Below are 26286 nucleotides of genomic sequence, written 5' to 3'. Positions count from 1 at the left end.
CTTTTTTTCGGCCGACAAGCCGATAGGTCGACGACGCGCACGCGCTACGCCGCAGGAAAAATCGAGCGAGCATCGTCAGTAAACACTATAAATCAGCTTAATCCGCGCGTCGAGCGAAACGAAGGGGTTGGGGGGGGGGGGGTTTGTGCGGGCGTTCGCGTGAATGTGGGTTAACGAAGGCGAAAAAGGAAAACAATTTTGGCGTCAGCGTTTCGGAATTTGCAGGCCGCGCGACACGACGCGATGCCGTCGAATAAAAACAGCGTGCGTTGCTACGGAGCGAAACTGGTCAAGTTTCGGGATGGTGACCTGTGACCTGGGAAACCACAAACCGCGTTAGGCATGTTTAGAAAATCATGTGAAACACGACGCTCTAAACAATGTTATTTTCGCATCGTCGGCAGTCCGGAATAGTGAGGTGAAATTTCGGCCTTCTGATTATATTCCAGCTAATCCGAATAAATCAGGAAAACCAATATCGAGATACAAAGAAAATAACATCCGTTTCACCAACACTCCTGAACCGCTCGTTCCGCTCCTCTATCTATATTTTAATTCAATCCACGATATATGCGGCGAGCGTATCTCCGCTCGAATCTAGTTTCGCCGGTCGCGCGGGTATCGCGATTTTCCTTGTAATCGCGGCCATAAGTCGATCGACACGCGTCCCTTTGCGAGAAAGAAGCGCAGAAGGCGACTGCTGCTCGACCTGCCCGCCTACCCCGGTAAAGTATACGATTTACGTAAACGCAATAATAACGCGCTCTGCATCGCGCGCGCCGAACGTATGCGTTCTCGGAAATCGCGATGCACCGCGGGGTGAGCGCGTCGTTCGCGCGAAACGCGAGAAAGAGAGGAGAACGGTACCACCGCGTCGCAGCACGGCACGTGATCGTTTCTTTTTCTGCTTTCAGGCGTAGTCGGAGCTCGGAACCTCACGATGGAGTGCCGCAAGGGTCGACGGAAAGGAGCACCGATCCTCGGCGGGCTGCTGCTTGCATGGCTCTTAACCAACGGCCGCGCCGTCGTCGCGCGAAATATGGGTGAGTGCGAGAAAGTATTTACGATTCCGGACCGCGGTTCCTTGCCGCGGGTAAACCCCCTCCCCCCTGTCCTCCGCATCCTTGCGCCAATTAAGGGGCCGGCTACAACGCGCGCGCGGATATTTACGCGCGACGCACACCCCGCTCGGGGAACAACCTCTCTCCTTCTCTCTCGCGCGAGCGCGCGGAGGCGCGACTCGCCGCAGGCGGAAGCCAGTTTTGCATCCCGGCGCCTTTCGCGTGCTCTCTTTAACCTCGCGCGCAGCTGAGAAAGAGCACGTTTTAAATTTCCACGTCGCGACCGAGCGGCAACCGTCGCGCCGGCGAGATTGTTCCGGCCGGCTTTGTTTCGGGAAATTAATGGCAGACGGAATTTCTTTAAAAGGGCCCTTTATTATAAAGTGAAACGCCTCGGTATTTGTGTAGTGCGCCTGGGAAGTGCGAGATGTGTTAATTAAGCGGTAAGCGGAGGGATTACCGACCGTACAGCGGGATCTCCGGAGCACGCAGCGCGGTCGGAAGTTAGTCTCTCATCTATCTCGAACATCAAGAGTCGAACGAGACGATTTCAGAGAGCGCGATTGTCAACGATTTTTACTATTTTCTTTTTTATAGACTGAGAAATTTCTGATATTATTCCAACATCATGATCGTCAATGTTAATGTCTCAAGTTTAATATGATCGTCTCGGTGTTGTTGTTGAAATCTCACGTTATCCACGATCTCCGGAGCGTGCGTTTTCACGCTTGGTCGGTGTCCGGTGAGTCCGGTACGCGTCGCGCGGGAAATTGTGCTCGTGTCTCGCCGCGTTAGTCGAGTTCTCGCCCCGGGAACCTAATTATAACGCGACACTCCGGCGGCCGGGAGCATGTCCAGTCATAAATTTTCAACCGGGAACAAAAATCGTCTTGAAAGCTTTAATAAAAGGAGGTTGGAAGTGGCCGTGACGTGTAGGCGCGCACGCGCTGAGGGCGGTGTGGATCGTTGTTGCCGGTAAATCCCGGAAAACCCCGTGAGATGGATGGGAGGTTTCGGCCGGCATGTTAAGTCCGGGAACACACCGTAGCACGCTCGTAGAATTAAACCGTTCTCGTGCTAATTGATTTAGGAGATCTCCCGTCGACGTTCGCGCGCGTGTGTGTGCGTGTCCCGTCGCAACAACTGCGCGCGGCACCTTCGTACGTTCTCAGTGTGTAATAAATAAGAATCCTACACTTTTTATAAACTCTTAAGACCGCGTTCTCTGTAACCGCGCGTTTATGCGACTGTCCGAGTCTGAGCCTTGCTCGTTCCGTACGATGGTCGCGTACGGCATTACATTTCAGCTTGAGAATCGCGTGGCCGTGTTTCGTCGGACGTATACCTCGGGAAATGAGAACTTTAACTCTTTACGGCCCGAGTTACGGCCGACGTTTCTTTCGATCCGCGAAAATTCAGTTACTTCGCCGTAGCACCGGTATTTTTCGCGTTTACTTCGGTATTTTCGTGTCCGATTAACGCAACGACAAACGTTCGCACTGGTGTATTTATTTATGTTGAATCTCGATATAATATTAACCCTTTGCACTCGAGGGCTCCGGAGCGGAGCCATTTAAAATTTGTCTTCAAACTCGAGGGCTCCGCTATGGAGACAATGCAAATAACTTTCAGTTCATAACATAAGGACAAAGACAAACCGTAAAAACTATTGTGTATAGGATATTCCGTTCTTGCTATTTGCATTTGAGTTTGAAGAGAAATTTTAAATGGCTCCGCTTTGGAGCCCTCGAGTGCAAAGGGTTAACGTATAAAAAATCATCGAGAGATAGGCTCAACACAAAAAAGAGGTCGAAACAGCTAGCAGGAGAGCAAAACGAAATATCAACGGGGCGGCATCTCCCCCGACTTTTTAATCAATCTATCCCCGACCGATCACGTCCGCACTTTTTGTCATTCTCTCGCCGTTCGCGCGGGGGCTACGCGAGAGCGCGGGATGAAAGTTGCCGGAATGCATTTCGGGGCGGCCGTTCCGCCGAAAAGAATTCCGCTCAGGCGCCGACGGCGGCGCCTACAAATTTCTCCCGGGAGCATTTCCGCGCTCGCATATTAGCCCGGCTGCGCGCCCAGCTGCAATCTCCGACTACCGTGTAACTGATCGCGGAAGTTGAAGAAAAACCCGCATCGCCCGGGCCAGCCGGCGCGGCTCGACGAGAAGGGCGTTATTCTCTCTTCATAAATCCGGCACTTTCCGACGGGAACGCGAGAGAGCACGCGCGTTTGAGCAACCTGCGATGCCGTCGCCCTCGAGAACGACCGCGCGCTGCCAAACATTAGTCCCGAGGAACAAGGGAACAATTTAGAGCGTAAACGCGCGCAACGGCGTTAGAAACGTGAGAACGGACGCGATTTCTTTTGCACGGAGGAACGAGAGTCTTTCTTGATTTTTGCAAGAAAAAAGAATCGAAAGGAAGCACCGAATTAAACTCGAGAAATCTGAATTGGGAACGATCTCTTTTATGTGTAATTCTCCTCACGGGGGAGGAGGAGAGTGACTGGCCGACTTATCGCAATCTATCAAAGATTCGCCCCGTAATCTCTCAGTCGAGACGGTAGGTGTGGTATTTCTCGACGTAAACTGGGGGGGAAGAAAGGAAGGGCTGGCTGGCTAGCGCCCGATAGGGATAGAATTCAGTAACGCATTGAACACACGCGAGCATTAACGAGCGACCGGCAGTCTCGGGAGAAGCGATTTCAGAGCAGCGTGTTCAAGAGGGGTCGAGGATGAGACACAGGGGTCGGTGGAAGACTCGCGGTAAGTGTTGGAAAGCGAGAGGGAAAGAGAGAGATCGCGTCCTCTCTTCATCCCTTTACGATTATCATACACCCCGTTGCGTCCAATCCATGCAGCCATCGTCGTAGTTGCGTTTCCAGTGTTCTGCCTCCAGTCCCTTCCAGCTACTCCCTTTCCGGTTAGACGTACGTGCACGCACACACATATACATACGTAAGCATACACACACACACACGAGCGGGAAAACCGCAGGAACCCAAACGATAGATAAATCAAAATCGCTGGCATTGTGCGCCCGTTGCCGCCGAGGCTCAGACGAGGCTTTGTGTGCCATCGAAGGTGGATAGAGATTTAGGACGTCGCGGAATCGATACCGCTCCTGCGACTGTGTTTCCCGCATGGAATCGCGGGGTCGCGATATAGCTGCTTGCTACTCGAGGTGATGGAGAAACCGGGCGACGCTTGAATTAGATTCTCGCGTCTGGACTCGCGCGCAAGAGACACATGGAGATGAGAAAATTAATTAGTGAAATTAAACATACATAGCTGGAGATGTCATTGATGAAATCCTATTAATTTCGTCAAGGCGGGATATTACGTCCCTTTGACACGGGATCTTTAATATCGAAGGGAAATGAATATTGCGAGAGAATTCATTACTCACTGCAGAAAAATTAATTATTTATTAGGAAAATATTGAGAGGTTCTCTTTCATAGTTCATCGCTTATTCTACGAACGAGAGACAAAAGTACAAGCTGCTTCGTCTCCTTTTCTCTTTCTCCCTTTCTTTTTCCGTGGTGAGCGCGGAATCGCTTTGAAGAAAGTATACATTCGATATTTAATCTCCTAAAATTACAAACTTTACTATGGTCGGTGTGCTAAAATTTCCGGCCCGATGCCTTTACTCGCCGCCACTTCTTTTCCCCTCCCTCGCGCCGAGTATACGCGCATTATTTCAGTTATTCAGCAATTAGTTTTTTAGTGCCGCTCCGCCCGTCATAAAACCGAAAATGATTCCTCTTAGCGAGCGTATAAATATGCCGGCGCTTCGAAAAATTACATAAAACTCCCGATAGCCGCCACTTTGTAATCCACCCTGATGGCCGTCGTAAAACGTTAGTTAACGGTGGGAAGGATGATCTCGATCGGGCTGACCTCGCGAATAACGCGCCGATAAAATTTGCAGCGGCGGCGGCAGCTATCGGCCGCACGAGAGACGTCGCCGAAAGACGTCGTTCACTCGTGGCCACTCGCACGCAATTACTCGCGTCGCTAGCATAGCATTTTTACGGAGGGCGGAATTTCCGGCCCTCATCGATCGACAATAAAGTTTACGGCGCAACGCCAAGCAGTTAGATTCCGATTCGATCATCAGGTGGAATCGTCGATCAAATTTTCATCGCTCACGTGGATATGCACAACGTTACTCTAAGGATGTTCGATGCGCCTTGGTGCTATACAACAGAAAAAACCAACGATTTCCAATCGCATGTCGAGGATATGAAAAGTAACGTTTCCCCGTCTGTCGAAATTTCCTCTGTATCGAAAGTCTGATCATACGTTAATCCTGCAAATTCCATCGAAAATCCCGAGATTCCCCGTTGATATTTCAGGTAACGAAATTTTCACGGTTAATGTAGATCCAAACTTTCGACTCCGGATTTCAAATAATTCATCGATCTCATCAGTTTTACCGGTCAAGGTATTATATCGCGATTTCGCAACATCACGCGTTCTAGTAATTTCCCTGGGAAAATGTGGGCGAATTTTCGGCATAAAAATCATCAGGCCGCGCACGTTGATCGTGAAACGCTCTCACTGTTGATCAATTATTGCCCGCGAGACTTCGCAACTGTATTATCGGCCGTAATTGCCGTAAACGGTTGCCGGTCTACCTTGTATCTCTGCCGACGTTGCGGACCACCTGGGACACACACCGTGAGGAGGATCTCATCTTCTCTCCTCCTTTCCCTCCCCCTCCCTCTGTCGCCTCGTCTTCTTCCCTGCCGTGCACCGCACGATGACGAGGATTTATAAGTGCGGCAAAGGGGAGGCGCTGCCGGGCAATTTACGGCCGCCACTTATGTCGCCGTGCCGCATTCTGAGCAATTAATATTTACGTCGGATAGATCGGTAATCCTATTATACACTCGGCACAATATCGAGATAATAAGCATTGTGGACAGCGCGTGATTACAGGCTGCGCCGCGTCGTCCTCGAGGCAAACCGTGCTTTCTCTCCGCGAAGATAAGATTCCTTGAAGAACAAATTCTCACGTTTCCTCGGGGTCTCTCGGAACGAACTGTTCGCGCGAATGCGCGAAAAAAATAACGACGATGATACGTGTTAGGAAATCGTTTGAAATCAATTTTTCTGCTGAGTGAGGTTTCTTTCAAACTTTCCCTTGGAAACGGTTCAGCGAATATGAGGTCCGATTACGTGAATAAAAGCGTTTTACTCAAATGTTGTATCGATGCAATTTGGCCTGTTAATATTGCCCTCTGTGTATACCAATGTCTCTGACGTATGTTAATAAAATGTTGAAAGATCAGGAGAAATACGGAAGGGAAACGATCGACTTGTTCGCATGCATCCATCTTCTGGACATCACACTTAGAACGACGTATCCAGACAGTAACGTGCATTTAAGGATCAGAGAAAGCGGCGCGACACGTTCCTCAAGCGCGGGAAACATTTCATTCACCATCTCTCCCGAAGTATCGAACCATCTCGTGTCCTAATTCCGGCGCATTAAAATATGAACGAAATATCGAGCGCGGCGTTATTTTTGCCATTTCTCATGACAAGCTCGGCGTTGCTACCGAGAATTGTTGCGGGGGCGAAATTCGCGAGACGAAGGAAAGAGAGAAAGCGAGAGCGCGGATTCTTTACCGCCGTCAAGCTGCGTCAATACGGAAAATCTCCGGTGTCGGCGAGAGAGATAAACAAAATAATTCCGGCGTCCATTGTTGTTTCGACGGTCGTTAACGTGGGCGAACGGTCCTCGCTCTTACGGGACGGCGTCGTGCCGGCAAACGACCGGCCGAACAACTCTCGGAACCCCCGTACGTCCTTCGTCCGAATCGACGACCTCTCTTACCACCTCGGTCGCCTTCGTCCATCTAGCCCGTAGGAGAAAAAGAGAGAGGACCGTAGCTCTCGTGAGGCGGACCTCTGCGTCGAAGATTTGTGGCACATCGGCAACACGCGGCGGCCCCAATTTACTGCGCATTACCTCGCCCGCTCGCCTTCCCGCCTCGCATTTTCCTCCGCGAACGTTATCCACCGTCGTCTTGCCTCCTCGCGCGTCCTACCGCCGTTTCCTTTCTCCTGCCCCGCGTTCTTCCGGCCGGTGTCCCGTCAGTTGTGCCATTTCCTCCGTTTCTGCTTCCCTTTTTCGTCCTCCCCTCTTCCACCGCTCGCCTATTTGAATCTCAATTTCGCAACCCCTCTCCCGCACGTCCTCGCCACTTCTGTTTTCGTGCGTTCTCCGGGATTTGCTTCATCCTGCATTTTTCGCATCATGTTCCAATATGGCACTATTTAGTTCTACTCGGCGTTTCTTCGTCCTTTCTTCGACCGGCAGATTTATTACTTTCACTTTTCGCCAGGTTTTTCGCCTTTCTTCCATCTTCGATTTGTTCCAGTTTCAATTCCAGACTCCAATTCCAGACTCGTTTGTTCTACCATTCAACGTGCTCCTCTCTCTATTTCTTTTCATCCCCGTACAGCTTGTTCAGCCGTGCGTTCCTTTCGTTCCCATTCGCTTCTTTCTCTGCTTTCGTTCCTTCTTTATATTTATCCATTCTCATCTTTTTATTTTCTTTCGGAGCTTCGGCTTTCACATCTGCAACACGTGGTTCTTCTCTTGCCTACACGCGAGCTAAAGTTTGTTTATCACTCCTCGTCGTTTCACGGGATTGCAGCGCGCGTGTCCCCGAAACCAACGTGTACAAACGGCGATCGCCCTTTCGCGTTATTCCTTGTTCGTAACCGCCGCTACGTGACTAATCTGATTCCCAACCACGTGCGAGCACGGGCCGCGTCCCACCCGCCCTCTCTTCCTCATTTCGTCCTCATCCTCTCTCTCTGCCTTTTGCAACCCTCTCGCACTGTGTGCCCCCGCCGTGTTCAATGAGTTTCACGCGATCGGGCGCGCGCGGGTCGACGCGACTCCACCTGTCTAAATTTAGACTAGCGGAAAGGTGGTTGTACGCCGCGACCGTTGCGATGATTCGGTCGTCGACATGGCCGGTGCTAAATAATTCAGAATAGTAACAATCGATAGATTCGCCGAGCTCGGCCCGCGCTGACCCGCGAAACGAAATTGTCGCGAAATTACAATTAATATTGAATATTCTTAATTATGAATTAATCCTCTCCTCATCCTGATTGACATGTATGCTGGTTTCCTAGACACCCGTCCAGTTCACTGTCTAGTATTAATGCATTCTCATTAGTTGTAACAATATTGCATAGTGGACAAGAACTTGATAAAGTTTTATTCAGAGGTATTTCCAGAGCAGATCTGCTCATTTCATGAGCGGCAGGTTTATTTATTAATCGATTGAATAATTTCTTTTTTATCGTTTTGTCTTCATTCGGTAAGTTGATTCGGATTTTGCGCTTCTTTTGAGTAACTGCAGGAAAAATGTTACGTCTTGATTGGGATTTCAAGTAATTTTACTCCTCCTAGTTACTAGATACAAGATAATAAATTGTCCAGTAACTGCTCAAAAAATGCATGACATTTCTGTGCCAGGGTATTCTTTTCTAATTATTCTTGATAAAATTCAGAAATTGGTTGATGCTGTGTTAGTTGATTGCTGTTGTTATTGCGTCACTTTTACGTTATTCCCGCTACTGATTACAAGTTAGTCATTTAGAGTAGCAGCCTTTTGTTGACGCCTCGTCTATTTGCTTCCGTGCCACTTAGCGCGTTTATTTCTATCTACATTTAGTGTTTTTCTCTTCTTGCAATACAACAATATCATTATTATTGCGTATAGCGGCCATAACGATTATATACGTGTGCACACCTTTGATTTGTCCGTGAATTTCCCCTCCGAGTTTCTTACCAGCCGGGAATTATCGGACCGGTCCGTGTTAAATCCAGCGCCGACATGGACCACAGGGACGCGACACGCGTCGACCTCTCCCTCCCCGTATGGAAAGTGTCTCTCAGACCAAACGGTGGTGGAACGCGACCAAACGAAAGCCCGCGTCCTCCCTCGGGCGAGGGAACTTCGTTCTCTTGCCGCTCGCGTTTTCCAATTCGCGCCGAATGGATCGGTCGCGCGGAAAATAAGAGATTGCCGTGATCTTCTCTCCACGCCGCTGCGACTCCACCCACTAGTAGCGATGGCTCTCGGGCCAATCCCGGTTTCAATTTTCGAGCGAGCCGAACGAAGTATGGATGTTTTTCGAGAGGGGCCGCGCGGCAAATCGAAGCACGGATGTTTTTCGCGAGGGGAGGATACATGTCGCAGGCGCGGCAACGTTTACCACCGAAGATTGTAATAATCATTTTCGCTTAACAATACGAGAATTTCCACGATCCCGTCGATCCCTCTCACTTGACGTAACTGTTCGACGATCGTGGAAACAGATGCTATATATCCCGGCATCCCCGTTACGTAAATATCACGCGCGTTGATCATGTGTGAGTCAGCGATCTTATGTTCACACTATAAAAAATTTGCATCCCTACCTATTATCGTGTCTATAAATAAATGGATTAAAGGAGACCGGCCAGCGGTTGCCTCACGTATGTCATTACTCCAGATACTTCCAATCATTTCCTGGCGCGGCTCTACACATCAATTGACATATTGGGTATAAGATAATGCGGCACTGGGTCATATAAGGCTTGGAAACCTCAACATCTGCGGTATACAGACGGTGTGATGTCACTCACCTTTCGGAATTTTTATTAGTTCAATCGTCTAGACCGGAATGCTCGTGAAGTTTACAAATAGGATTATTGCGTTAGAAACTAAGCCGAGCTTTCGAGAACTTTCGCTGACGATAATAATAAAATAATCGGTGCCATAAGCAGTTGTCAAAGTTTCAGTCGCAAATACATCCGCGTAATCGAGCACTGGCGAGCTCTCAACAGAGCGATTTAACGCCAACGACGAATGATTCTTATATATTTTTATATATATTTTTCGCGAATGCATTTTCAACGCGAATCTCGATTCTCGCAACTTTCTTTTCCCCGGTTCCTCTCGCCGCGCACACATCCGTTATAAGTATCTTTCCCGAATAAAATCGCGTATTATTCTTCTACGCCGGTGCGGAGATTAAACGCAACGAATAGAACACGAGGAGAATACACAAAGCGCGCCGCGCGCGGTTTCCTTTTCATATATCTCCCGGCGGGCGATACCTCGTGCTTATTCCACATGCACTTTGCCAGGCCGGAACGAGTTAGCGGCGCATATTAAATTGTTCGCCAAACAGTGCGGGGAATCCGCGATTAAACGGCGGCGGCCTGTTATTCTCGGATCGCGAATCACGAAAACCGGCGGCGGCCGGCCGATCCTCGCGACCCCGCGGAAATCCTTATTCGCGCCCGGATTAATTCGTTTCGCCGTCGTCTCGGCTCTACGATTTATGTACGACTCTATCCATCGTCGATCTCTTGTCAAGAAGGGAGGATCCATCTCTCACTCGTCCCGCGAGAGGAGAGAAGCCGTTGGCGTTTCGCCGGCGAGCTGGCTAGAAGCGCCATCAGTTTCGCTCTCCCGCGCGTCTCGGATCGCCCGGTGTAATCGATTTCCGATTTTCGAGTGACGGCGATTTTTCAACGCCTCGTGAAAAATAACTCCGGAATAAGCCGCGGCCCTCGCTCCCCCTCTCATTTCCCGATGGCACCCTCACCCCGTGAAGTATGTTAAGTAACTAACTATCTAAACGGTGCATCTCTTTCTCAGTTTTAACGTTGTGGCCTTATTTCTTCGCGCTTACATTCGCATCATTTCATATCGATATCTATTTCTCTTACTTCACATCTATGTGCAAACCTTAGAAAAACTTTATAAAAAGTGCAAAGTACAGACATGAGAGCGTGACTCACTTTTCTCACTTCTCCTCGTTTATTTAGAAACGTTTCACGTTTTTTCTCGCTTCAGAAAAATGGCCACTTTCCTCACTCTATTTTCGACAGCTCAACCTCGCTCTCCACGCCTGAGTAGATCCGTGGCTTAAACAAACGACGATAATCTGGAGGTGTTTCGCGGTTGAATATTTCGATGATGCTCTCAACCCGACATTCTTCGCCATATGGAGGATTTAATGCTATAAGCAACACCTTATCTTCTACCTCTTTTCCGCGCATTTATCGCATTCTCTCGAGCGCATCGTGCGGAAATCGCCGAGGAGCGAAGCATGAGTGAGTCAGAGAGATCTGACGAGGGGAATGAAGGTGGTGGCGGCAGCAGCGTTATCTATTTAATAGATTACGTTCGATTTTACACCGCTATTGGGGGGGTCTGTGTTAGCCGCTTCCACAACGGGGTCGGTACGCGAGCACGATAAAAGGAGGATAATGGAGGGTTTAGAGAGGCTGAGAAAAAGGGGAACGGGGAGAGGCCGCGGGCGGATAGGCGGCTTTTTGCTAAAAAGCGAGAGGAAAAGAACCGAGGTGACCCCGGCTTTATTAAGACGCAAACGCGGCAGTGGGCGCGAAACGCGATAATAAAACGATCTTTCGCGCAACCACGGCCGATCGTTCTATTGTTTCTCATAATGCTCCCTCTTCCTCTCCACCCTCTTTCCACGGATTTTTCCTCGGTCTGTGGGACCCCGTCCTTCCCCGAACGCTATCCCTTTTCGTCACACGCTCCTTCTCCGTGCACCCTTAGCGCGTTTCGCTTCGTCTTCGCGCTCTTGACCCGATTTATCCGCGCCTGAAATCACCTTCCATCCATTTCCTTCCTCTTTTCTCTCCCCTCGTTCCTCCCCCTCCTTCCCCACGCTCCTCAAGCGTCCCTTTTTTCCGATCGGCTCCTCGTTAACATTCATACGAGCGCTGCTCGAGACCTTTTTGCTAAGTCAACTCATCCCTCGAGGCGCGGGGCGAGAGAGAAGCTGAAAACCTCACCAGCCGCCACCGCCTCCTTCTCTCGCTTACTCTCCCTCTCTCTCTTTCTTCGGTCCCTGGGGGTAACCACCAACCCCGATTTTCCCCCGGCGCGCGCCGGTTTGTTCATATTCGTGTACGGTTCGCCTGGAAGCTTTTCGGGGGCTAAATCCGCGTGTAAGCGCCGCGCCGTGTACGTGCTCGCTCCCGGACGCTCCCTCGACGTTCGGCTGCTGCGCGCTCGTCCACGACGCGGACCCGATTGAAATCCGAGAGCCGGGCGTCCGCCCGCCTGCACCCGTGATTCACCGCCGACGACGGCGACGGTGAATTCGAATTGTCTCCGCCCGGATCGATTCCCCGACGCGAGACTCGATACCACGCGATACCAGATATTAACCCGTCGAAGGTTTCAACACGAAACGAACGCTACTTTGAGCCGCATCGCCAGCGAGCGCACATCGATCGAAAGATTATCGGTTAGCTGAAACAAACGATATTACAAGCCGGGAAATGTTACACGCCCGTCTCTAGCGTTCATTAAGAAAAGGGAAAAAATACATTTTTATACAAGCTATATTTTAATATAATAATAATAATGTATCTGTACTTGATAAGTACAGATTTTTACAGTGAGATAAAAATACTGAAAAATTTACTTGTGGAATATAAAGTGTATCTCATAGAAATGAACCTTATATCTGTGAAAGAAATCTTATATCTCCCAAATACATTTTAAATACTTTCTTCTCAGTGTAATGATAATTTTTAATGAGTAATAATGGAATATAAAATTAATAATGGATAAATAATAACACTCTATTTCTGCATTAATTGCATCATTCAGCGAGATGAGTGATCAAGAATTGAGTCACATTCGCCTGTGCCACTCGGCGAGTATAACAGAGTGTTAAATCTTTCGCTCGATCGTGGAGATCGCGCTTGAACAGTCCGCTCGTAACAATTTCCCACGCGACATCTCATCACTTGCCGATGTGACAATTTCGCGCGGTCAAAGGATAAATTCTTCCGCGCGACCGTTTCAACGTCGAGTGTCCTCTCGAGGACTTCCCCCCTCCTCTTTTCCCCACCCATCCAGCCTGGCCGCTCCAATCGATGGAAAGAAGCGTGAAGAAAAAGCATCGCCCCGGCCGGAACTTTCCGGCGAAGTTCCTGCGGGCGCATTAATGCGCGCCAAATTAAACCGGAGTTTCTTCGCTGCTGCGGAACTTTAAACCGCTTTTGTAAACTCCGGCCGGCTTGCTCGCGCGAGTGTAAAGCGGCTTCGCTAAAGTAAAACGGCGAATTACACGATACGGCCCGCGGCCCCGATGTATCGGAACATCCCGATCCCGCCGAAGGCTGGAACTTCGCGACGGACAAAGCGAAGGTTACGCCGCTCGTCAAACAGGAGGAAAACGCCCGTGAAAATCGCTAACGCGCGGAAAGTGTTCGCCGCGCGGGGCGAGTGCCGCGAGTTACCCTCGGCGGAAAATCCGTCCGTTGAATATGCAACGAGGTCCGCCTAACTTTTCTCTATCCGCCTGCGCGGAGTCTCCTCGATTACGGAGGCGCGCGGACATTTTATTTATCACTCAACGCGGCATCGAGATTCAGTGGTGTTAACATAGCGACTCCTCGCACGTCTACATCTTTCATTAATTCACGTCCGCGCGCCCAGAGATTGGAATTATTTTTTCTNNCCCCCCTCTTCCCTATGCCCAATCATCCTCAATGTTCGATTGTCTTCCTCCGCGAGGAAGAATAGCGAGACGCGTACATTGAGAACCCATTTAGTTGAATCAACTAAATTCTTGTTTGACTATGGGCAAACAAGTTTTTTGCTTGTAATAACCAAAGTTTGCTTGTCTAAACCGAAGAGGTTTGGTTCTCTGAAGTTTCAGAGGTTGCAAAGAACCAAACCTTTGGTTCAGTGAAGTAAAGCCTGCTTCTTATAAGCAACAAATTTGTTCGGCCATAGTCAAGCAAGAATTCCGTTGATTCGACCAAATGGGTTTCTCAATGTACGCTCGTGGAATGCGTTCGACGTGAAACAGCATACTTTCGCGACACACGCCGGCCGCACGGCCGTAATTGGATATTAACTAAATTAGTCGCCGTCTATATATTTGGTATTAGCCGAACGAGCTGTACAGGCTGTACTCGGCATTAGCTAAATTCGGTATTAACCGAGCTCAGCGTTAGCCGTGTTAGCTAAATCTGGCATTAATTACAAGCCCCGTGTTGCATTTAATACCGGCACGCCGAGCCATTCACTACTCTTTCGCGGCAAAATCGTCTCATGGTAACGCGGCCCGTGCCACAAAGTAACCTCGCTTTACGGTACATTAAATGCGGCGCGCTATTGAAGCCGTAGATCGGAGCAAACGTTCGACGAGGCCGGTAGGCGCGCAAATACCAGCGGGAGTTAGTGCGAACGCGCACGTTAGAGTATGACCCAATGAATAACGCTTATCGGCCCGGCCGTATCTGACTTCAAAATGTGTAAAACGCGGCGGGATCGCGCTACGACTGCAGCTCGGAATCAGATTAAGCCGTAGTCGCGGGTTACATTAACCCTTTTACCCCCGGCGTGCTTGATCGCGAGTCTACTTTTTCCTCGCATTTGCGATATGCAAACATATAGAATTTCAGAGTCGGATTTTTCATTATTCAGCGTCACCCGCGGAGTGTTCTTTGCTGCGATAGACCGAGAGATACGGAAGCACGGGCCGATCTGAGGAGAAAGATCGAGATGCTGTCGGAAGGTTCCGTCCGACTTTTTAAACCAGATTTTACTCGATCGCGTTCATGATGAATCCTGCAGTAAATACGTCCGTCAGGACGACTCTGGTAAAAATTTCAAGCGTTTTTTTGCCACTCACTCGACAGTTTTGTTAACTTCTGCATAATAACTGAGGAGTAAAACGTGGGGTGTCGATCAAGACGCGACGCTTTATCTGCAGTTGCTGCGCGGAAAGAAAGATTTCTTTAATCGAAACAAATTTGCCTTTTTGATTTTTACCGGGCAAAGTCTCCTCTCAAAGAATCCGTAAATAAATCGAACGGATGAAAAAACAAACAAACAAACAAACGCAGCTGGGCTTTCTACGATATCGCAGCCCGGTTGAATATTTTACAAGCGTTATCGTTGAAAATAATCTCGTGTGTTTTTCGGATAATCTCCCTGAGAAATGACCCGGGCGTAGAGAGAAACCAGGTTGGAATGACGTTCCTGGCAGACGCGATGTGTCGCGGGACGAAGACTTATAGCGACAGACGCTTCTAAATGTAACGTAACATCGCAGGAAAATTTAATATCATAAACGCGATATCCCGACGCGGATAAATTCCCGCCGCGTATCTCCCAGCTAGACGATCGTCCTCGAGCGTGGAAACGCGTCTGTTCTCGCGCGATCGCGCCGTCGTCGTCGGAGTAACGGCGGATAAATCCGCGAAAGTTATTCCCCGGCCGGATTTTCATCGGGCGCTATCACGCCGGCCGGTAATATCGGCCGATCGCGGGACTTTACGGGCGAAATTGGCCGGCGTCTCATTTACGCCATCGACGATAATACCGGGATGACGACGGCGAGATTCTTCCGGTAACTGCGGCGTAACGATCGCGTAATAACGATTGCGGTTTTATTGTGGTCGTCATGCGCGCACCGACCGCGTCTCTACGTGCCGCGTGTGCGAAGGTATGTGGCGTGCCGAAGGTGCGAGGCGGCGGCAGCCGTTATCGAGTAATACTCATCGGCGAGACGGTTTGACTCCTCGCGCTATGAAATTGATTCGCGCGAACGAACGTGCTTCGCTCGTGGATCGTCGCCGCCGGTGCGATGCCTGTTGATGGTTTAGCGCGAAAAGAATTGCAAACTCGAAGTAGCTTCGCGATGTACGCTCGACCGGCGATTTCGACATCCGCATTGCCCGTCTGTGAACAGTTTTCGCGTACAACGGAACGTCGATTATTCTCGAGGAGCGACTCCTTTTCGAAATTCGAGTGATTATCCTCGATAAAAATATTCACTCGTCGGAAGTCATTGTCGAGCCGTTAGTCTGCCTTTCGCATCTGAATTTTTTCATAATCGTTAAGCTGTACCTTTTTGTCGGAAAGAGGGGGAAAGGACGAGCGCGATCATAATAATTTTTCTGGCGCGTTTGCATTGTTAATGTCTCCCTGGATCATCTATACTAGCGTTCTCGGTAGCCTTGCCGTTTCGGTAGCTCATTTGCATAATCCGCGAACAGGCCGAATTATGCACTTCCGCCGGGCGCAACGGTGAAAGATTATCCTGCGGAGTTTCACGCGAAACTCCGCTTTCTCCGCTGTCGGAGTTGGTTACTAGTTTTTTCCTTCTTTCCTTCCTTTTTTCTTTCTTTTCTGTTAATTACCATCGCGCGTGGGTATACCGAACGGCGTGCACATTGTTGCGAGGAGGAAGAGTGAGGGGCCGCTGAAGAAACTACCGCGTTGCTGTTTGATTTATGAAGTTTATTAAAGCCTACGTGCTGCTACGTCAGGGTAAAACGTTAAATGCGCGATGTGGGTAATTGTTTTCCGACCTGTACGCTTAATCCATACAGAGATTATGCATGTCACGAATAATAAAACAAGCCTTATCGAAATCTCTCTCAACGAAATTCGACGATTACGCCAGGCATTGTGAGAATAGTCGCGGCTTTTTCGGCTAAATGGCAACCTGAGCTTTGACTTTTCTGTGGCGTGAAACAGTTATCCACTTGAAGTAGCGTGTTAATATTCACAATATGGAAAATATCCGCGATACAGAAAGAAATGTGTGCGCTTTCTCAGACGCGCGGGCGAGAGATGTGGATATCAAATCAAAGGCATTCTTGATCGAGCGCCACGCGAAACTGATGCATCGATGCATTTGGAAAGTTGTTCGATGCGGCTCACGCAAAAATGCATTCATTCTGACCGTGGCTCTTTGTTAAACGATCGCACCCATCGGGAATACCCTCTCACGTTCGCAATCGGCAGTGCCGCAATCGCGATGCGTCCTTCCCTCTACGTTCGCGCACGGGAAAGAGAGAGGAGGGGAGAGAGAGAAAGAGAGACTGGCGCACACGCTATTACGCCCGTTATCAAAATACATTAACGGAGTTCGCTATCGCGCTCGTTATCAAAATACAAGCGGCAACGTTTCATTAAAAGTTTCCCGCAAAAAGAGAATCGCGCCGTCCGCAACACATTCGTGGTAATAATAACTCGAGACAGTACGCAGAAGATCGAAACGTGCGTTCCCGCGGGTGTAGCACGTGTGTTCATAAATATAATACTGTTACACATATTTATTTATTTATTTATTTATTTGTCCAATATAAATACAAACATAAACGTGATAAATAATTATGCGATACGATCAGGCGTGCAACAAATTGCTGTCGGTTACGTTTGATTTATAGAATTAAACTCGAATTTATCAAAATAATTATTATATTAAAAAGTATCAACATGCAAACACGTATTCTCATCGCAATCGAGGTAATTGGACAAAGAGTCAAGTTGATTTAAGTTAAATTTAAAAATACCGTTGCTTATCCCTGGTAAAAATTTCATGCATTTTCTGAACAGGAATTCTAAACGAGATTTCCCTTGGTATAGAAAATACGCAATATCTGAACCCGTTTACTGAGCGAAAACAGAACAATAAATAGACAAAAAGCTAATCGGGCGGGTGTTTTCGCCAACAGCACATATTTTAACCAGGAAAACTTCTTCCATTGAATAGATCTCTATCAAAGTTTCGTCCATTTCCTACGCAATATTGTTACGACTAATGAGATTGCATTAACGCCAAATAGTAACTGGACGAGTATTCAGGAAAACTGCATTTCCACCAGGGATGAAACGCGTTCTCGAGAAAATAACGTAGATAGAAACGGGCGTCACTCTTGAAGTATAATCACAAGAAGTTCAATCTCATTTACGTAATTATATGTCTTCATAAGATTACACACGGTATCGTGTCCTAGATCGCTCCCAAAAGAGTAAAATTGCTTTCTTAGTGCACGCGCGATGGAGTTCGAATATCTCTCTCTCTCTCTCTCTCCGCGCGTGACCGTATTACATCATTATTCCGGCAACATTATCAGTTTACGAGTTTATTACTCCGTTATCTAGATTCGGCTAATGTTTGGCTAAAGTTAGATTGCGTTTATGTCTGAGTATAATTTTTACCGACGGGCCGCGCGCTTTTATCACGAGCGCGCATCACCGCGAGCTCGGGCGAAACGTGGAGCGCTGAGGGCGGATGTCGAGCGCGGACGAGAGCTCGCGGCACGCCGGAACACAACGGCCGGCGCATTGCGCGTATTCCTGGCTGCCAGGAGCGAACGAGGGATTGTCAGAGAAGCCGTACAATTAAAGCCGGATATATTGTTCCCGAGAAGAATAACCGACGACGCGCGTTAAGCGCGAGCGATACTCGGGTTGCAAAGCACACGCGTTTCTTCCCGCGGGAGGCGCGAGTTGGCTGAATTAGAGCAACCTCCGTTCATCGAATCGTGCCGGAAGCGCCCGTACTTCTCATCGGGAAAACGCGGCGTGAGAAGAGCCGCGCTCGAACTCCTCGCCTTGCTCGCCCGCAATGTTTATCGGTGAAAGAAACGATAGGAAAGAAAACAATATTATTTAGAGGAAATAATATTTTGTTTTCAATAAGAAACATTTATTTCATTACATATTAAATATCGTCCCGTCGAAATATAAAAAAGTTCTCTTTAATATTTGTCTAACATAATATATATATATTTTTTTTTCAAATAGTTTATTGCTTATGATGATCGTTGTAATGTTTAAATGAAAGTACAAAAGAAATATGTGATTTGACGAAAGATATTTATTGTTTGAGAAACCAAACAGTCCTGTTTGTTGAATCAAAACGTTCGTTTGTTTGCTCCGTTCCAAAGGACAAATTTGTTTCCATCAAAGTAATTTTCTGAAATCCAAGGAAAAATCTCTTTCTCTGTATATGTTTTGTAAATAATTCCCTTGGATTGAAATTATCCTAAGAAGGAAGGAAAGCAAGCGAGCTCGCGATTCGCGAGGAAGGCTGCGAGAAGAAAGATCGCTTACTCACGGAACCCTCTCGGATTCGCGCATTCTGCCTCGCGGGAACATCGGCGGTTGCAATTTCGGCCGGGGAGCGTCGTTGCACGACGATTAAAACGACCCGGGCGAGATAACGGCGGGCTCGTTTTAACCGAATTTTTAAGAGCGGTTGACACGGCCAACGCGGCCCGGTGAATCCTTAATTAGGAGCGGGCGCATTGTTCCGCGAAGCGTTCGTTCTTTATTCACGCGCGCGGCGAATTCGTCCGTGGATTTCCGCGTTAGCGGCACGCGGGCATACGTACGCGGGGACGTCTTCATCGCGCCAATTAATGGCGGGCCACATTGTCTCCGAAGTAATGACGTGCGCCGATTCGCGCTCTAAGCAGCCGATTGTAACGCGCCCGCCGTCGGCCAAATTGGCCGCGCCTTTCCTCGTCGCGGCTCCCCCGGCTTCGCTCGTTTTTGCGATGTCGGGCCTCTTTATTGCACCCGGCCGATGTTTCCATGCAATTAAGTCGCCCTAAGAGTCCGCGTAAGGCTCGTTAAGACACGGCGTCACAGCGCCGTGGATGCAAATTGCGGATGCGCGAGAGACACCGGTGAATTTTTCGAGTGTTTCGTTTTAACGCGCGGTTACAGTCCGAGAGAGCGGCTCGCTGAGAAATCAAGATATGCGCGCCTGTATTTAATCATAAATATCCTTATCTTGTGAAATTTCGTCGTGCGGACGTCCAAACTCCTAGTTGTCGTTTTCCTCCCTCTCTCTCTCTCTCTCTTTTCCTTTTTCCGAAGTAGAATACGTCGTTGAAGGATTCTCGTTAGCTAATAGGGATACATCGCGGAAATTTAAGGCTCATTTAATTCCGCGAGTTCACAGAGATACGATCGGCCGAATTCTCAAGATGCGACGCGTTGTATAATACGGCCTTTAGGCGGTGCGCGGTTGCAGCCACGCAATAAACGTCGCGCGCGGAAGTTATCGCGTCGCTTCGCTCGCGTCCGCTCGCTCTCGCGCGGCTCGGCTCACTCTTGCGGCTCGCTCTCTCGCCGTATAATATGCGACGATAAAAAAGAAAAGCGGCGAATATTCGCGAGCAGGTTAACGACTCGGACCCGCAAGGAGAGCTGCCGCTATAAAAATCTTAAGGAGCCGACTCGCTCCGCGGTCCGAAACGGAACGCCGCCGCCGATAGCAAGCGCAAGAATGTTATCTTTATTGCGAGGCGGACGAGCGTTATATATTTATCGGGCAACGACCGATTATGGCCGATGACACAGATAACGGGCCGGCCGGACCGCAAGATTCCGAAAGGGCTCTCACTTCCGGAAACGATATTCCTGAAATCGTTACCTTCGATGACTTCGCATCGTCGTTTGATCCTGGAACGGTAACGTGAGTAGAGCGGGCGGATACGCTTGAGAAAATCGCCCACGGCATATTGAAAGTAAGGAATTTCGTATCCCCCGGTGAAAATGTACACAGTTTTCTAGACGCCCATCCGATTATTGTCTGATATTAATGCATTCTCATTAGTTGTGACAATACTGCTTAGGAAATGGGCAAGAATTTGATCCTAAGTGTTTTAGAAAATTGCATCCTTTTTTGTACACATATATCCGTATGTGAAGCGCATACGATGCATGAGTCGTTCGTTTTTTACGCTCTCAATTTCGTTGTCTGAATTTATTGCTTTCTGTCGCGTTGCTTTTTTCGGCAGAAATTGTATCGTATTCCCGTTATTATAAGGAGGACGAGCGATACAAGCGATTATCGCGATGATGCGGATAACGGATTCGTTGGACCGCAATTCTTCGATACTGGAATTACATCCGGATATGATATTTGTGAAATCGTTTCTTTCGATGATGCAGCATCTCTTCGGCGCTGGCTGGCTCGATTTTGCGGTTTTAGATTGATGATTGAGTTCTGATCATGGCGCTCGTGGGCAATAGGCAAGAAACATAACGCGCTTATATACTTTATACGTTAATTAGAATGTTGTTTATAATAGTTCCTTTTACTTGTTCTTTTTATGCCTCAATTTATCATTGTTGCGTCTCCGGAATGGCTTAATTGAAGCGTTGCGAAGCGAAATTCATTTCTCACAGGTCGAGGCGATTCCTCGCGACATTTTCGCGACTGTTCCTTATTTTCATAAATAAAACGCAGTCCGCCCCGGCGAATTGGCGCGTTCTCTCAACTCGGGAGATACTTTTTCTCTGGGGGAGAAAAAAAAATTTTTAATTAATTTTTCTGATTTATCCGTAAAAAGCTCGAGTCATGCCTTTCCTTTCCGTAACGAGCGAGCTGGTCTCGTCGGAAGTATTACTTCTCCGAAACAATTATAGGAACCGAAGAGTCGTTGTTACTTTCCTTTTCCAATCCAAGCTACGTGCTCGTACGTACGGACGAGGAGGGGAAGGAGACGCGCGCACGGAGGAGCAGGATGAGGAACGCGAGAGAAACAGGTTGGCGCAACGCCTCGCTTCAAAAGCGCAAAACATCACACGCGATGCACCAACTTTCCTCGGTATTCCGCGCGTTCGTCCTCCCGCTGCTCCTCCTCTTTCTCGCTTCTCTCTCTCTTTCTCTTTCCCTAATAGCGATTCTCTCCTCTTCGACCGGCAGCCGTAGGTGTCGTTGTCTCACTTTTCTCTCTTTACGCTTGTCTATTATCTTCATTTCTCTCTCTATCTTTATTATCTCTCTTTCTCTCTCTCTCTCTCTCTCTCTCTCTCTCGATAGAGATGCACTTCGCTGCTTAACGAATCGACGGATTCGACTTTCCACACTGTTGTATATATTTAATTTTCACATGACGTCTATGTCATTGCTGTTTCGCGTGCGGTGTGCTACGATGATCCGCGAGGGAAAAAAGAGGGAAAGAGGGGGAACACAGAACATTCCCGGGCAAGAATTACGGAAATGCATGCAGAAACGCGCTTTGTAGCAGAGTTGAATTATTCCCCCGCGAATCCTCCTCAAGCAAGAACTTTAACTATACGCGAGCAAGTCCGACAATACCGCGAGTAGTTCGAAAGCGTCGTGGAAAAGCGGCAGTTTTTCGTCGGATCCGAGAGGAAAGTCGGGGATCAGTGGTTGCGTGTGTGCACGCGTGTATATCTCTGTGTGCACGTCTAGAACGTACAATTAATTGCCGCGCGGGCCAACTTCGATCCGCGAAATTATTAACCCGCCTATTATATGCCGAACTCGCACATAAGCAAACATTCGAGCATTATGCCGCGTGATTTATTACACAGCGCGTGCGTATTGCGGCAATTCGCGTCCCGGAATTTACGTATCGGACACAGAACAAATATAATCGTTCGCCTGAAAATCTGCAACCTCCGATATTCACAAATATTAATCGAGTTTTCTTCCATTACGAGAAAGAGGAAAAGAGGGGGCGGGCAACTCATGAGAATAAATTCTCTTTATGTTATATTTCTCTCTTAATTCATGTAATCGCGAGTGTAAGCTCGTGTGCAGATGGAATCTCTCATTGGCAGTGGACTTCCGACTTTCAACTTTTGACAAGCAATTATGTCAACTGTAAATTTGCGATTATCAACTTGCCGATTTTGCGACTCTCAATTCTCGAGTCTCTCAACTGGTACACCCGTCTCTCGGCTGGCCAATTCACAACGTCGTTACATCGCGACCTTGAACCCTTGATTCGTGAGTCGTGATTCACCCCGAGAAAAACCACAAATAACGATGGAGGAATAAAATGAAAGTAGAGAAAATGAATACTTTTCGATCGAGTGGCCGTTGTGTCCGGCGCCAAATACGGTTAATTTACGCTCGTTTCCGATAATACACATTCCTTCCGCGTATTTCTCGAATAAACGAGCTATCGGAACCGAAGCGATATCGCGACTGCTCATTACATTATATTCGCGCGCGCGAATGTGCTCTCGGCCGCATACACACGGCGCAACGGTAACAGTCATACAGCAGCAACACGGATCGATCCGTTTCCCGTTGCTGGCGCGCTGGCGTTCGCGGAAAATCAGCGATAATGACGCCGGAAAAAGGAAGAAAAATCGAAAAAAATACCGAAAAACGCGTCGCGAGCGCGTCGGATCGCGCAAATTACGCACGAAACAATTTTAATGAAGCTGGCGCGGCATAAAGGATTACAAATTCAATCTCCTCGCAAACGAGAGATGACGCGCCGCCGGGCATTCGTAATAACAACTAATTTACGAGCGCGATAATGGAGTGCGAATTTTCGCCAATCAGCTTTGAGCGTCGTCGTCGGTCGCGCTTTAAAACGCGCTCGCTCGCGACGTCCTTTTTTCGCCCCCGATTTATTTGTTCATTCTCAGCCGCCGCCCCTGCCCCCCCCCCCTCCCCGCCCTCTCTCTTTCGTGTGCTGCTCTTTTTTTTTTGCACTTCAAACGCAATTAGTGCAGTCGACGTTGGTTGCTCAGCCGACAGGGAGGATTATAATGGCGGTGCGCGTGCAGCCGCGCGGCTAATGAGATACGGAAAAATCGGGCCTTCGGGTTTAGCCGGCCGACCGGATTGTTAAATGACACTCGTTTGTGAAGTCGGCTTCCGTGTTTCGGCTCGCGTTCGGCGAGAAATCGTCTCTCGACAACCAGTGAGAGAGAAAGGGAAGGAAAGAGAGAGAGAGAGAGAGAAGACGAAAGAGGGGACCGTCGTCGTGCCTCGTCGGAGTTGTTCTTCCTTTTGCTTTCGCGCGCCGTTGCGCGGGGCTGTAAACGAGGCCGACACCTTGCACCACCGATTCTTCTCTCTCTTTTTTTTTCTTCCCTCACGAGCTCGAGCCGTGTACGCGAACCCGCGACGTTGCGCGCTCGGTCGCTTCAGTCGGGCGGACAAATCGCCCACGGTTTGTCATTAACTCTGCTACCACCGCCACCGTCACGACCACCACCGTCACCGACGGCAGTAATGAACCTCACCGAGCATAATTAATGAATTTTATATGTTAACCGACAAGTTTCACTTGAAATTTAATTGCAACTACGACTGGCGAGAGGAGAAAGCGGCGGCGGAAAACGGAAGAATAGACTTCAAAGTTCCGCGATCGTGAAAGGCGCGAGCCACGCTGGATACTCGGTACGTTTCGTCTAATTAGTGCAATTATCTTATTGATCACGCGTGTCCGACGCGATGACGCTCGATTGGACGATCGGCTGTCCGTTTTGCCGGTTTTATCATCTGGCACCTCTTATAATACACCGCAATTGCGGTTATCACCGTTTGCGCAACGTTGGAACGCTATCGCGGCAGAGAAAAGCGCGCGCTGCGTTTGGATTCCATTTTCTTTTCACCCTTTTTTTTTTGGTCCCGCTGAAAAATATTGCGCGTTTGTTCCGTGAGATTGGCTACGTGCGAAAGAATCGCAAACAACCATGGGTGAGGGCGCCTCGATTTTTCAGCAACTTTTTGCGTCTCGTGCCCGGAAGTTGCGTGTGACTGCGCGAATACACCGACCCGCACGCCGGCGCTCGCGCGCGCTACATTCTCGTTTGCGCTGCTAAACGAGGGGGGTCCCAATGCAGCCGGTGAACAAAGGAGAAACAAAAAGGGATACAAAGAGTAAAAGAGAGGAACGCGAGAGAGCGAGAGGAGAGGAAAGAGAGAGTGAAAGGGCCGACCGTGATTCGGCTGTGAAAAGTGCTGCGTTCAAAGTTGCGTGCCGAAGCTGAACGTCTCGTAATGACGTTCATACGCCGGCAATACCGCCTACGGTGGTCAAAAATGCAAGCGCGTTTTCCGGCAAAAATCTTTTCTTCCCACCCGATTCTTCCACACGGTTTATTTCATCGCTTTGTGCGACTTCCAATTTTTAGCGATATTTTTCCCGCATCCCACCCGCGCTTTTTCACTCTGTTCCTCTCTGTAATAGCGCAATGTGTGTGTGTGTGTGCCACGTGTGTTTGTGTATACGTTCGATGTAGCCGGTTTCCTGATGGCGAATAAGTCGGCTCGTCCTTCCGCATCGTCTCACGTTTCTATTTTTGCCAGAAACGTATATTTGTGTTTGATTATAATAACTAATTACACTATCCAACATCATTTTTGCAACACGAATGCGAATAGTTATTTCCAGTGTATTTTTGCCTGCTGCACACGCATCCGTCGTCCGAATTTGACTGCCACGACACAATTTTGAGAAAAATATCATCCGAGTGGTTAAAACGACGAATTTGAGAATTTCATGCTCAGTATCGAAAAAGACTATTCAGATTCGTGTTACAAAAGAAGGTCAGTTGTCATCAGACAGTGTTATTTAGGTATCGCGTCGTATTTTCCTCAAGAATTCAAATCGTCTCGTTAAATAAGACCACCACTATTCGCTTGGAGATCGAGCGTGTCTTTTATTTTCGATATTACGTTTCCACACTCTCGTAGACTCGTCGACCTTCCTCCACATTCGTTACCCCCGATAAAACTTCTATGGCTCGGCCACGCGAATAGCCATAAAGACGACGCTGGTTAGAAGTAAATTTGTCGTTCCGGAAAAGACCATTGCGATCGGGAACGACGGCGGACAACCGAATGCCGAACGTCCGTGGATAATTGAACGGGAAAGAGGACGAGCCTCGGAAACGACGTGGCTTTTACTAACGAACGCCATTTGGCTCGCGAGAGAGATGCCTCCTCGCTCTCTACCGAGCGCGTGCTCGCTCTGGTTATTTGTTCGCCTCGCGTGTGTGGAAAAAGGGAGAAAAGAACGGGAAACAATCGGTCGACCGAATCGGACGGATGCGCGACGCCAGAAAGTAATGCGCCACCAATTTCTGCCGGATCAATATTTATTCCGCGATCAAATTATTCGTGAGTAGATTGGTGCCCTGGAGAAACCTTTCTCTCCCTTCTTTCTCTCTCTCTCTCTCTCTTTCTCTTTTTGCTCTACTTTCCTTGCAACGCATCTTTCAGACTGGAAGTTGGAAAGACGGAAAATATTACACGTGAATATATGATCGAATAATTTATAAATGCGAAAAGGTTGATATTAGATTACGCGCGCGATATTCAATCCCGATGCGAAAAGCAGCATCGTCCAAAAAAGTGGAATTTCCAATTTTGCATTCTCCAATAAGTCGCGGCAAATACATGGTAAATACACGGTAAAGCATAATACCGTCATTAGATTTAAAAATCGGTAAAGCAAGCGGCTAATAATCAAGAAAAGGAACGACGTTTATATATATATTGTTCTCAATGAACGATTAATGAGAAGCAAAATTTTGAATTAATACAGCGGTTTAGGTTACTTCTTCCGGTCTTATAATATATGTATTTTGTGGTCGTGATAT

The 26286-nt window shown here is 48.4% G+C and overlaps 1 protein-coding gene across 5 annotated transcripts in view; it reads left to right on the top strand.

Moving 5' to 3' along the window:
• Positions 1–26286, top strand: part of LOC106747017 (latrophilin Cirl-like) — a 362126-nt gene that overhangs the window by 72013 nt on the left and 263827 nt on the right. For all 5 annotated transcript variants that reach the window (XM_014624251.1, XM_014624252.1, XM_014624249.1 and 2 more), the window contains exon 2: positions 915–1043. In XM_014624251.1, the coding sequence (XP_014479737.1) occupies positions 941–1043 (103 nt within the window). In that variant the 5' untranslated portion in view covers positions 915–940. The remainder of the gene's footprint in view (positions 1–914; positions 1044–26286) is intronic.

This window comes from Dinoponera quadriceps, unplaced genomic scaffold, assembly GCF_001313825.1.
Source record: "Dinoponera quadriceps isolate SergipeBrazil2010 unplaced genomic scaffold, ASM131382v1 scaffold2088, whole genome shotgun sequence".
Classification (NCBI taxonomy): Eukaryota; Metazoa; Arthropoda; class Insecta; order Hymenoptera; family Formicidae; genus Dinoponera; species Dinoponera quadriceps.
The sequence above is the reverse complement of the archived record's forward strand: the minus strand, read 5'-3'. Positions and strand labels throughout refer to the sequence as shown.